This window comes from Ovis canadensis, chromosome 22 (genome assembly GCF_042477335.2).
Source record: "Ovis canadensis isolate MfBH-ARS-UI-01 breed Bighorn chromosome 22, ARS-UI_OviCan_v2, whole genome shotgun sequence".
Lineage (NCBI taxonomy): Eukaryota > Metazoa > Chordata > Mammalia > Artiodactyla > Bovidae > Ovis > Ovis canadensis.
In genome coordinates this window covers 35,294,363-35,308,394 of record NC_091266.1, presented here as the reverse complement: position 1 = coordinate 35,308,394, position 14,032 = coordinate 35,294,363, and the positions used below count along the sequence as shown (strand labels likewise).

Here is a 14,032-nt window from a genome sequence, read left to right as displayed (position 1 = left end):
GAATTCTTTTAAAATTACTGTTACAAATTGATACTAACGTTTTGGTCCATGGTCTTGAATATATATATATATATATATATATATAACTCACATTTGTTTGGAGTACTGTGTGCACACATGCACATGTGTGTTTTTATGTGCTCTAGAATTTGAAATTCTCATAAGGAAGCAGATGAGGATTTTTTCAGAACAAGTGTCTTTTTTTTCCTATCAGTAACCATTTATTGGAATGTTGCTCTCTCTTCCTTCCCTGGAGTCGGGGAAATTGGGAGAGTTAGCTACCAAATGGAGACTTGAGCTGAACTGAAGCTAATTTGGATACAGGGAGCATAACTAGGGTAGCCTGAGATTTTTCATCTTCCCAGCCAGTCTAGGCATCATACATTCTAGGACAAAAGCAAGTGTGATGTGGTCAGCTTAGAATGAGGCAAAATTATTACACAGCAGACAAAGATATTTACTGATCGCTTCCCATCCTATCTTCTATTTCATGTCAGAATATCCTGACATTCTTTGGTTTTTCGTGTTTTCTTCTCATGACTACCATACCTTACCTTACCCTGTTCCTATGTTAGACTCTACCCAGCTTATCTCTTTTCTCCAAACACAACAGAATACTGTTCAAACAATGCATTCTCCAAACAGGATATTAGAGCTCTCATGAGGGACAATGTTTAAAACGAGTGAGTGAAAGATAGTAAGGAGTGGTAGGGCCTCTGGTGAGCTACAGAATACATGCTCTGCCTAAACTATTTGTTTTCTTTCTAAATAAAATTTGTTTGTAAATGAATCTCAGCTGTATTGTAAAGTAATTATCCTCCAATTAAAATAAATAAAAAGAATCTCAGCTGGTTGTAGATAAGCACAAAACAATTAAAACTTACTTACCAGTGACTGATGGGAGTAATTCTTCCAGGGTTTTTGGCATCTCTGAATTTGGGAGCTTATTAAACTAAGTAAATCTTTAATTGATATAACTGAAGTGATTTGGTGGCAGGAGGTGGGTGGGGAGAGTATATGCATCTTTCTGTATATTTCTATCTGTTCCAAATAACTGAGAGTCTGCCTCTTTCCATCCTTCCCCCAAATTACGTTGAACAGTTTGGAGATGGAGCTAATTGCATTTTTTAAATGTTCAGCCACCTTAGCCACACTTGATTCTCATCATCATCTTTTTGGTGTCTCTTCAAGGATGGACAAAAACAAAGAATCAGTTTTGAGAAGGAGAAAAGGCATGGTCATAGATAAGAAAATAGGGATATAGATAGGAATAGATAGAAAAATAACCAAGGCTATGAATTTAAAAATTCAATAAGGTAGAAAGTATCTGGTAAGGTTTCTTGTGAGAATTTCCATCAAGGTAGATATAGATAGTTTTTTGAGTTTCTAGTCAAGAAGACTGGAGTTGGCCTGTTTACCCCTTCTTCCTTTTATTTTAAAAGTTGCATTTCTATTTTTTGATATGACAAATAAGTAGTCTGCCCAACTAAACATACCTTTTAGGGTTTGAAGATTTATTTTGTAGCTTTTACTAGTTCATTTTAAACTACTGATAGTTTTTCTTATGCTAGCATCATATCCCTAGAGATATCTAGTGTATTCTGTTCACAACTATTCTATGTTGTATATTCAGGTCCTTGCCCCTCAAAAATTATTTGGTCATCTTTCTAGCCTGGATTTGTCTCTCCAATCTTTTATCCATTTTCTTCTCTGTAACCTTATCTTTTTGGACAGATGTAACAGTTTAACTATTATATCCACATTTAGGGAGAGACAATAGAACTGGTCAGTTCTCTTATCACTCAACCTCCCATATACCTACATCCTGTTAATAAGTACTTTACAGTAAATCTGGCATTGAGAAAACGGAAGTAGATATTTCTTTGGTTGTTTCTCCTAGAGTAGCTAAACTTCAAGTGACTTACTTTTTTTCTTTAAAGTTGGTGAATAGTGTGGGCTACAGACCATGAAAACAAAAATACACTCAATTTTAAGAGGTGAAAATTTAGTAAGCTTAGGATGTCAAAGTCTATGAAAGAATGACTTCCTTGATACAAGATTTTGAACAACTATGTTTTGTAGATATGAAATGTTTCCTTGCATGTCGTGTCTGACTGTTTGCAACTCCTTGAACTATAGCCTGCCAGGCTCCTCTTTCCATGGAATTTTCCAGCCAAAGATGCTGGAGTGGGTTGCCATTTCCTACTTCAAGTCACCACTTTACCTGCTTACTTTTTTCATTTCCCTCTCTCTGCCTGCTTCTCACCTTCATCAACTATCTTCTCTATTCTTTTTCCACATACTCCCATCTACATATATACTCTCAATAAGTTCATAGACCTATACAACTATTTCCACAGTCCAATTTTAGAACATTTCCATAACTCCGAAAAGATCCCTCATGCTGGTTTTCAGCCAGTCTCTGTAACCATTCCCAGTCCCAGGAGACATTAATCTGCTTTTTGTCTTTTGTGGACATTTCATGTAACTGGAATTGTACAGTATGTAGACTTTTGCATCTGTAGACTTCTTTCACTTAGCATGTTTTTGAGGTGTACCCATGTTGTAACATGTAAAAGTAGTTCATTCCTTTTAATTGCTGAATGCTCTTCCTATGCATGAATATACACATATATTCATACATATATACATGTATATACACATATATTCATACCTATATACGTGTGTGTATATATATATATATATCACATTTTGTTTTTCCATTCACCAAATTACAAGTATTTAGATTGTTTCTGTTTTTTGATTATGATCAGTAATGGTGCTGAAATATTCATTTACAAGTCTGTGTGTGGTTTTATACTTTCATTTCTTGTAATGATACTTCAGAGGGGAATGGAGTTGCTAGTTTGTATGGTAAATTTATGTTGATTTTTGAACAAATTAACCACACTACTTTCCAAAGTAGCTGTACCATTTTGCATTTTCCTCAGTAATGCATGAGGATTACAGTTTTTCTACATCTTTGCAAACACTTTTTATTGTCTGCCTGATTAGAGCCATTTTAGTGGGTTTGAAGTAGTATATTAATATGACTTTAATTAGCACTTTTCTAATGACAAGTGATACTGAGCATCTTTTCACATGCTTATCAACCATTTTTACATTTTCTTAGGTGAAATGTCTACTCAAATCTTTTGTCTTTTAAATTAGGTCATCATATTATTTAGTTGTAAGAGTTTTAAATATATTCTGAATGAAAGATCTTTATCAAACATATGATTTGCAAGTATTTCCTCCCAATCTATAGCTTATTTTATCATTTTCTTTATGGCATCTTTTGAAATTCAGATGTTCTGAATTTTGATAAAGTTCAGCTTATCAATTTTTTTTGATATGTTTGCTTTTGATATTATATCTTTGCCTAATGCAAAATCACAAAGATTTTTTAACCCAAGGTCACAAAGAGTTTTTTTTTCTATTTTTTCTTTTAATAGATTTGTAGTTTTTGCTTTTGCCTTTGAGAATAAGATACAGTAGGAGTTAAATTTTGAGTATGATGTGAAATAAGAATCTAAATTCATCTTTATGGGTATTAAATTGTCTCAGCATTGTTTATTTAAAAGATTTTCCTTTCCTTATTGAATTCTCTTGACATTTTTGTCAGAAATCAGTTGACCATAAATAGGGCTCAGTTCTCTTCCACTGATCTGTATGTCTGTTCTTGGACCACATTGTCTTTTTTTGATATATGTATTTATTACAAAAATGATCACCATGATAAGTTCAGCTGACATCCATCACCTCACATAGTTACAAATACTTTTATCTTGTGATAAGAACTTTTAGGATCTATTCTCTTATCAAGTTTCAAATATATAATACAGTATCATAACTATAATCACCAGGATGGATATTATATCCACATGACTTATTTATTTTATAAAGTAAGTTTGTACCTTTTGATCATCCTCACCCATTTTGCCACCCTCGCACCTGCCTCTCTGGTATAATAATCATGTGCTTAGTCACTCAGTCATGTCCAACTCTGCGACCCCATGGACTATAGCCCGCCTGCCTCCTCTGTCCATGGGATTCTTCGGGCAAGAATACTGGAGTGGGTCACCACTTCCTACATGTGTGACTTCTTTATGATTTCCTGTATACAAGATATATTGTGAGAATAAAGACGGTTTTGCTTCTTCCTTTCTAATTTAGATGCCTTTTATTTCTTTTTCTTGCCTAACTGCACTGACTATAATCTCTAATACAAATGTTGGATATAAGTGATAAGAGCACACATCCATGTCTTGTTCCTAATCTTAGGGGGGAAGCGTTCAGTATTTGAATTAAGTATGATGTTTTACCATTAAGCATTCAGTATTTTACCTGTAAGTATGTAGATTTTTCTTAGATGCTGTTAAGCATCTCCCTTCTATTGAGGAATTTCCCTTCTATTCATAGTTTGTTGAGAGTATTTATCAAAAATGGCTGTTAGATATTATAAAATAGCTTTTTGTTTTGTTTCTTTGTTTGTATCTGTTGAAATGATAATGTGGTTTTGGTCTTTTATTCTGTTAATACAGTATTTTACATTAGTTGGGTTTTGCTATTAAATCAACTTTGCATTCCTGGTATAAATCTCACTTGGTCATGATACTATAATACTTTTTATACATTGCTGGTTTCAGTTTGTAGATATTTTGTTGCATATTTTTGAATCTGTATTTATGAGAGATACTCATCCATAGTTTTCTTATGATGCTTTTGGCTTTGGTATCAGGGGAATATTGGCCTCATAAAGTAAGTTGGGAATTGTTCTTTCTTTCTCAATTTTCTGAAAAAGTTTGTGAAGGATTGTGCATTATTTCTTCCTTAAATACATTATAGAATTCACCAATTAATCCATCAGTCTGGGCTTCCTTTGTGGAAATAATTTTAATGACTGATTAAATGTTTTCACACCCAAGGTAAGAGAAACCCAAGTAAGATGGTAAGTGTTGCAAGAGGGCATCAGAGGGCAGACATACTGAAACCATACTCACAGAAAACTAGTCAGTCTAATCACCCTAGGACCACAGCCTTGTCTAACTCAATGAAACCAAGCCATGCCTGCAGGGCAACCCAAGACGGGCGGGTCATGGTGGAGAGGTCTGACAGAATGTGGTCCAGTGGAGAAGGGAATGGCAAGCCACTTCAGTATTCTTGCCTTGAGAACCCCATGAACAGTATGAAAAGGCAAAATGATAGGATACCAAAAGAGGAACTCCCCAGGTCATTAGGTGCCCAATATGCTCCTGGAGATCAGTGGAGAAATAACTCCAGAAAGAATGAAGGGATGGAGCCAAAGCAAAAACAATACCCAGTCTGAAGCTCCAGTACTTTCGCCACCTCATGCGAAGAGCTGACTCATTGGAAAAGACTCTGATGCTGGGAGGGATTGGGGGCAGGAGGAGAAGGGGATGACCGAGGATGAGATGGCTGGATGGCATCACGGACTTGATGGACGTGAGTCTGAGTGAACTCCGGGAGATGGTGATGGACAGGGAGGCATGGCATGCTGCGATTCATGGGGTCACAAAGACTCGGACACGACTGAGTGATTGAACTGAACTGAAATGTTTTTTGGGGTTATAGACCTATTCAGATTTTCTTTTTTTTTTTTTTTTTAATTTGGGTTTCGTAGTTTGTGTCTTTTCTAAAAAAAATTTTCATTTCGTCTAGGTTGTGTAAATTATTGGCACAAAGTTGTTCATTTCTTGGTGATGTTCACTTGCTGACTTGTGTCCAACACTTAGCCACCCCATGGACTGCAGCACACTAGGCTTCTCTGTCCTTTACTATTTTTCCGAGTTTGCTCAGATTCATGTCCATTGAATCGGTGATGCTGTCTAACCATCTCATCCTCCGCTACCCCCTTCTCCTTTTGCCTTCAATCTATCCCAGCACCGGGGTCTTTTCCAATGAATCAACTCTTCATATCAGGTGGCCAAAGTATTGGAGCTTCAGCTTCAGCATCTGTTCTTCCAGTGAATATTCAGGGTTGATTTCCTTTAGAATAGACTGGTTTGATCTCCTTGAAGTTCAAGGGACCCTCAAGAGTCTTCTCTAGCACCACAGTTTAAAAGCATCAATTCTTCAGCACTCAGCCTTACATTCCTACAGCTTCTTAAAATTCTTACAGCTACCCATTCCAGGATTCTGGCCTGGAGAATTCCATTGACTGTATAGTCCATGGGGTCATAAAGAGTCAGACATGACTGAGTGACTTTCACTTTCACTTTTCACAGCCTTCTTTATGGTTGAACTCTCACATCCATCCATGACTACGGGAAAAACCATAGCTTTGATTATATAGACTTTGTTGACAAAGTGTTGTCTCTGCTTTTTAATATGCTGTCTTGTTTTCTCATAGCTTTCCTTCCAAGGAGCAAGTGTCAGTAGTCCCTTATCCTTGCAATTAATGTGAGGTCCTTAATAGTATTTCCTCTTTCATTCCTAACTTTGGTCATCTATTTCTTCTCTCTTTATTTTTTGGTCAGTCTGGCCAAAGGTTGTATCAATTTTGTTGATCTTTTTAAAGAACCAACTTTCACGTCAATGGATTTTTCTCCTTTATTATATCATTGATTTCTACTCTAATTTTTATTATTTTCTTTCTTCTTGCTTTGATTTTACTTCCCTCTTCTTTTTCTCTTTTTTTTTAAGAGAAAAACTTAGATTATTGACTTGAGATCTTTCTTATTTTCTAATATAGGAGTCTGTAAGGCTGTTAGCACTGTTTTTTTATTCCCAACCAATAAAGAAGTCTAACATATATGTAGCAGCAGAGCTTTTTTCCCCACAAGGTCTGTCTTCTTGGCTTACAGCTGGCCACCTTCTCACTATGTCCTCACATGGTCTTCCTTCTGTGTGTATATCCCTAATGTTAACTTTTTTAAAAACTTTTTAAAAGAATGGTTTTAGGTTCACAGCAAAACTGAGAAGGTACAGAGATTTCCCATATCTTCCTTGCCCCCACACTTGGGTAGCCTCCCCCACTATCAATATCCCTCACCAGCCATTTCTTTCTCCTTGTTACAGTTGATGAACCTATATTACACATCATAATCGCCCAAAATTCATAGTTTACATTATGGTTCACTTTTGATGAGTACATAGTATGGGTTTGAGATGTATAATGACATGTATCCATCATTATAGTATCATGTAGAGTATTTACTGCCCTAAAAATCCTCTGTGTTCTACCTATTCATCCCTCCCACCTCTCCCTAATCCCTGGCAACCACTGATCCTTTTACAATCTGTATAGTTTTTCCTTTTCCAGAATATCATATAGTTGGAATCATACAGTATTACAGCCTTTTAAGACTGGCTTCTTTCACTTAATACCAGCTTCCCTGGTGGCTCAGACAGTAAAGAGTCTGCCTGCAATGCAGGAGACCCAGGTTCAATCCCTGAGTCAAGAAGATCCCTTGGAGAAGGAAATGGCAACCCAATAAGGAGTCTTGCCTGGAAAATCCCAAGGATGGAGGAGCCTGGTGGGCTGCAGTCCATGGGGTTGCAAAGAATTGGACACTACTAAGCTACTAACACTTTATTTAACTTAATGATATACATTTAAGGTTCCTCCATGGAACCTTTACATGGCTTGATGGCTCATTTCTTTTCAGTGCTGAATAATATTCCATTGTGTGAATGTACTACAGCTTATTTATCCATTCATCTACTGAAGAACATCTTGCTTGCCTCCAACTTTTGGCACTTGTGAATTCAGATGCCATAAATCCATGTGCAGACAAAGTGAGGACATAAATTTTCATCTCCTCTGTGTAAAAACAAGGCACATGATTGCTGGATTATATGCTCAGAGTATGTTTTGTTTGTCAGAAACCACCAAACTTCCAGAGTAACCATATCATTTTGCATTCCCAAGAGCAATAAATGAGAGTTCTGTTCCTCCAATTCCTCCATATTCTAGCTAGTATTTGCTGGTGTTAGTGTTATAAATTTTGGCCATTCTTAATAGGTATATAGTGGAACTTCATTGTTGTTTTAATTTGCACTTCCCTGATGACATATAAAGTAGAACATCTTTTTTCATATACTTGTTTGCAATCTGTATGTCTGTTTTGGTGAGTATCTGTTAAGCCCTTTAGGATATTTTTAAATCAGGTTGTTTGTTTTCTTAGTAAGTTTTAAGCTCTTTCTATATTTTTAATAAGTCATTTATTAGATATGTCTTTTATAAGTATTTTCTCCCAGTCTTTAGCTAGTCTTCTATTCTCTCAACACTGCCTTTTGCAGAGCAAAAGTTTTTAATTTTAATGAAGTTCAGTTTCTTAATTATTGCTTTCATGGATTGTGCCTTTGGTGTCATCCTATACATTTTTATATATTATATTTTCATTTTCATTTCATTAAAATATTTTCTAATTCTTGTGATTTCCTCTTTGACTCATGGTTATTTGTCTGATTTCCAAATATTTATAGATTCTCAAATTTCTTTCCCATTGTTGAATTCCAGTTTAATTCTATTATGGTCAGGGCACACATATATTAACATACACTGGTGTTCTTTATTTCTCTGCGTGCTTTTGGATCACTATCTGCTGTCATTTTCTTTCAGCCTAAAAGATATCCTTTCTTATTTCTTGTAAGACAGATTTTCTCGCAACAAGTTCTGTCCTTTGTTTTTCTGGGAAGATCTACATTTTGCTTTCAGCTTTGAAGCATAGATTGCTGCATACAGAATTGTTGATTGATGTTTTTCCCAGAGTTTTGGATGTATCATCTCACTGTCTTCTGGCCTTATTTCTGATAAAAATTCAGCTACTAATTCCATTGTGTTCTAAATGTGAAGAGTTGTTTCAGTTCCAAGATTTCCATTTGATAATTTTTTGTAATTTCTATCTTTATTTATTTGTAATATCTCTATATGTATATTTAATCAGTAAAATCATACTTTCCCTTACATTTTTATTCTTCCCTTAGTTCTTTAAGCATGTTTATAATAGCAGTTTTGAAGTCCTTTTCTGCTAAGTCCTACATCTGAGTTCCCTAAGAGATAGTTTCGTTTTTCTTTTTTGCTTGTTTGTGGGTCATACTTCCCTATCTTTTTGCATGCTGTCATTTTTTGTGGTTGAAAACTATACATTTTAGATAATATGTTGGAGCAACTCTGGATTCCAGATCCTCCTTTCCAGAGGTTTTTTTGTTGTTTCTTTTCTGTTTGTTTAGTCACTTCCTGGACTAGTTCCATAGAGTTCGTCTCCCTTGCATCATGTAGCTACTAATATCTATTCATTTTTTTCTTTTAATTTTTCAATTCTTTTCTTTAATTGCAAAAGCCAGCTTCCCAAGCATTGCCTCTGAGTCGGCATAGCTTAATGGTGAGATGATGAATGATCAGAGGTTATGCTTACCTTGAAAAATGTTAAAGCTTTCATCTTTACCGTTAGATCTGTGTATAAGTTTGTGAACACATTTAGGCATTTTGCAAGTCTGTCTGGCTTTTAATCTCTGACATGCCTTTTCCCATGTCCTTTATGAGTATATGTTTCACATTTATCTGGAAATGTGTGGATAGCTAGTGCCCTCTCCAGTCCCTCCTGAGAACAACTTTCCAGACTATGAGGGGTATTTGTGGGCTTACCAAAATCCTCAGTGATTTCCTTGCTCCCCAAATCTCCCTGTTACATCTCTTGTGAGTCTGCTGATCTATTTCTTGCCCCTACCAGTGTCAAAACCTCAAGTCAACCAAAATGTTGGCCTTCTCTGGGATATGTACTTCATTGCAAATCAAGTTAGCTCTTCCAGCAGTGGAGCTGCTGGATTTTAGGACTTTCCTTGTCTTTTTAGGACTACCAAGTTAATAGGAACTGGGCGAGAGGATTACACTCAGCCACTTTGTTATAATTGAACATTAAGTTTTTTCTGTCTTTTTGACACAAGGATCATCTTTATGAAGCTTTCCCTTCTTATCATTTGTATTAGTTTTCTAGGCTTGTCATGACAAGCTTAGTGGTGTAAAACAAGAGATATTTGTTCTATCACAGTTTAGGAAGTCTGAGATCAAAGCATTGCCAGGGTTAATTCCTTCTGGAGACTTTTAAGAGAGAATCTATTCAGTGGAGAATCTATTGGAAGATAGATTCTCCACTGAATCTCCACTGAATAGATTTGGAGAATCTATTAGAAGCTCTCTCTAGCTTCTAATAGCTACCAGCAAGCCTTGGAATAGCAGTATCCCTTGAATTCTTGCCTCCATTGACACATGGGCTTCCTCCCTGTGTGTCTGTGTACCTGAATCTTCCTCTCCTTTCTCTATAAAGACACCAGTCTTTGGATTTAGGGCACATCCTAATCCCATATTGACCTCATCTTGAGTAATTACTTCAAAGACCTTATTTCCAAATAAGATTACATCCTAAAGTTTTAGAGTGACATTAATTTGGGGGGATACTGTTCAACTCAATATGCCATTTATTATAAACTATCATTTGAAAATCAGTATGGTCTCTGTTGTGGATTAGATGACCATTTGTGAAGATTAGTTTGAAAATAAATAGAATGATAAAATGGCACTTGATTTTTTTGTTGGGATAGTTTCTCAAGTTAAGCTAGCTTGCACCCTTCTTTGGTTATTTTGTTTACATTGTTAAGAAAAAAGGGAGAGAGATCTGTGGCTTGGAAAAGGTTGGCAGAACCTCACTCTTCCCAACTCTGACTTGCATGTCTGCTTTTAATCTAGAACCAAATAACTATCGGACCATGCATGGCCGGGCAGTAAATGGCAGCCAGTTGGGAAAGGATTACATCCAGCTGAAGAGCCTGTTGCAACCCATCCGGATTTACTCCAGAGCCAGCTTGTATGGCCCTAATATTGGGCGGCCCAGGAAAAACGTCATCGCCCTTCTAGATGGGTAGGTCAGATTATTTAGCAGTTTTTGAAACACTGTTCATTACATGTAATGAGTTAATGTATTTGTACTCTCCCTGGTTATTTCTGGTCTTAAGAAGGACAGAGAGACTCTTTCAAAGTGAAAGCTCCCACCATAAACCAAGAATTCTCTACAAACAGTGCAAGAACTTATCTCTCCGGGCTTTTCACCGTCAGCAGAAGTGGGTGGGATTGGGAGGAATAGCGCAAACTCCAAAACAGGTTGGAAAGGATGTGTTGTTTTAAAAAGCACATTTAATATTATAGCATTGCATAATGTAACAATATTTTTTAAAAGGCAAAATATTATCTACTATACTCTTGGGAACTCTTATAGAAAGTAAAACTTGACAAAATCCTGGACAGTGGAACTAGGTTAAAAAGTTGAGAAACACTACAAACATCTGTACATTAAAACATAGCTTAACAAATTTGTTAGGTATTCTAGAGAATTACTATCATATGATTTATTTAATTTTGACTGAATCAAACAATCATTTATTAAGCATTGGTTGTGGATGGTCACTATGTTAAATGCTGTCTTCCCCAGTGCTGCTGGTGAGCCAGGCTCAGATAAAATAAGTGGAACAAATATTCATTCATGTTGAGTCTAATTATGCAGGGTTGGAGGGAATGTCAGAAGGAATAGCATGAGGAAGACTGAAGTTAGATGTTGAATCCAAGACCCAAAGTGGAGATGTGACTGTACCTGGAAGGGTGGGAACAAGGAAGCTGGGAGAGGCAGGAGTTCATCTGGCATACGTTTTATGCAGCATCCTGTCATATTCCAGGATAGTTAGGGTTATTCCTATAAATTCAAAAACAAGTAAGATGTTTTCCAGTGAATTGTACAGCCCAAGTGAGGTTAGATAAATGCTCTACCAGTATAAACAGACATATTCCAGTAGAAAGAAACCTATGGCTAACCTCCTTACTGGTCCTTCTGGCTTGATGGCTCTCATGACTCTCTCCCCTTTTGTGGTAGCTTAGTCTTGATCTAAGCTAATTAACATAGCAGACGTAATTAAAGGTTTGGGAAGGTGGTGGGATTTACACTGTATCATTAACAGCCTGAAATTTAATTTTAGGCATTTTCCTCTTTACAAAGAATCCCCAAGCCTTTATATTAACTCCTGTCCTTCCCTCACCCTTCCTTTTTTTCCTCCCTCTCTCCTTTTCTCTCAGTAGAAAGTTCCCTTTTTTCTTGCAGAACAATTTCTCTTGACCTTTATTCCTACCTACAAGTACAACTCTGGGCTTCCTTATGTATACTTTTGCTGAACTTTTATTTATTTATTTTTAAATTGAACTTTTAAATTATCCCATATATGTGGTGAGGGGTGGGCGATGGTGATGAAGAAGTTGGCCTTATTTTACATGTTGTAATTAGGGGATAAGAATCACATATTTAGAACATTTTCATAGTTCATAATATATAATGTTAAATAATAACATAAAGTCCACATAGTTATTCTTTTAGATTATACCTTTTCTTTAATGTTGATTAATATAGTTTCATGGGACTGATAGTGTCTTCTCAGTAGCATGACTTTGTATCAGTAATTCATTCATTCTGCAAATACTTCTTGAGTAATTGCTATGTTCCAGGTACTGTGTTTGAAAACAGGAGTGTTATAATAAACAAAAAATACTTTCTCCACCTTCACAGAGTATGTACTATGGTAAGGGAGACATAGGCAATAATCAACTTAAGACTGAAACAATAACAAGGAGAGGAACAAGAGTCTATGAATGACTGTAAATGCTGAGATTTGACCAAGTTAGGTGGTTGGAAGTGTTCGCTAAAGGATTAACATGTAAGAGGAACAACCACATGAAAAGATGTTTAACGTTGCTAATCATCAGAGAAATGCAAATCAAAACCACAATGAGATAGCACCTCATGCCTGTCAGAATCGCTATCGTCAAAAAGACCACAAATAACAAATGTTGTGAGGATATAGCGTAAAGGAAACCCTAGAAGATTGTTGGTGGGAATGTAAATTGGTGCAGCCTCTTTGGAAAACAGTATGGAGGTTCCTCAAAAAACTAAAAATAGAACTACCATATGATCCAGCAGTCCCACTTATGGGTATATATCCGAAGAAAATGAAAACACTAGTTCAAAAAGATATATGTACCCCAGTATTCATAACAACATTATTAACAATAGCCAAGATATAGAAGCAACCTAATAAATGGATAAAAATTTGGAATGGAATATACTCATCCATAAAAAGGAATGAATTTTGCCATTTTCAACAACATGAATAGACCTGAAGGGTACTATGCTTAGTGAAAAAAACAAACAGAGAAAGATAAATACTTTGTGTTATTACTTATATGTGGAAACTAAAAAATAAGCAAATTAATAAATATTAAAAAACAGAAACAGTCGCTGATATAGAGAACAAACCAGTGGTTACCAGCGGAGAGAAGGGAAGGGAAGGGACAAGACAAGGGTAGGAGATTAGGAGGCATAAACACAAACTTATGTATAAAATAAGGAAGCTAACAAGTATATGTTTCGGCATGAGAAATATAGTCAGTGTTTTACAGTAACTTTAAATGGAGTATAACCTATAAAAATATTGAATCAGTATGTCATACACCAGAAATAATATAATATTGTAAATCAACTAGACTTCCATTTTTAAAAATTCATTAAAGTGTAATTTGAACTTGAATGAGTGTTAACTAGACAAAATGAGAAACGAACAGTGTCAGTGTTCTTGAAAAAATGAAAAGCACGTGCAAAGATCCTAAGGATGAAAAAGGGGCCAGATTGACAAAAGAAAGGTATATTTAGAGAAGTAATTATGTATATCTATGGCTGATTCATGTTGAGGTTTGACAGAAAACAGCAAAATTCTGTAAAGCAATTATCCTTCAATAAAAAATAAATTAATTTTAAAAAACTAAACAAAAAAGAGTTATATAGAGACTTATAGGCATAATGAAGGGCCTAGAATTTCTTCTAAGCACAGTGAGAAAGATACTGAATATTTTTAACCTGGGGAGTGAAAAAATTTGATTTATTATACAGAAAGTATTCTATGTCTCCTCTATGACAAATAGATTGGACAGGAGGCAGGGAAATCAGTGAGAAAAGCTGTTGTAGTGGTACACATA

General features: G+C 35.8%; 1 protein-coding gene across 2 annotated transcripts in view; it reads left to right on the top strand.

Moving 5' to 3' along the window:
* Positions 1–14,032, top strand: part of HPSE2 (heparanase 2 (inactive)) — a 690,397-nt gene that overhangs the window by 430,248 nt on the left and 246,117 nt on the right. For both annotated transcript variants that reach the window (XM_069567227.1, XM_069567226.1), the window contains one exon: positions 10,712–10,883. In XM_069567227.1, coding sequence (XP_069423328.1) covers positions 10,712–10,883 — 172 coding nt within the window. The remainder of the gene's footprint in view (positions 1–10,711; positions 10,884–14,032) is intronic.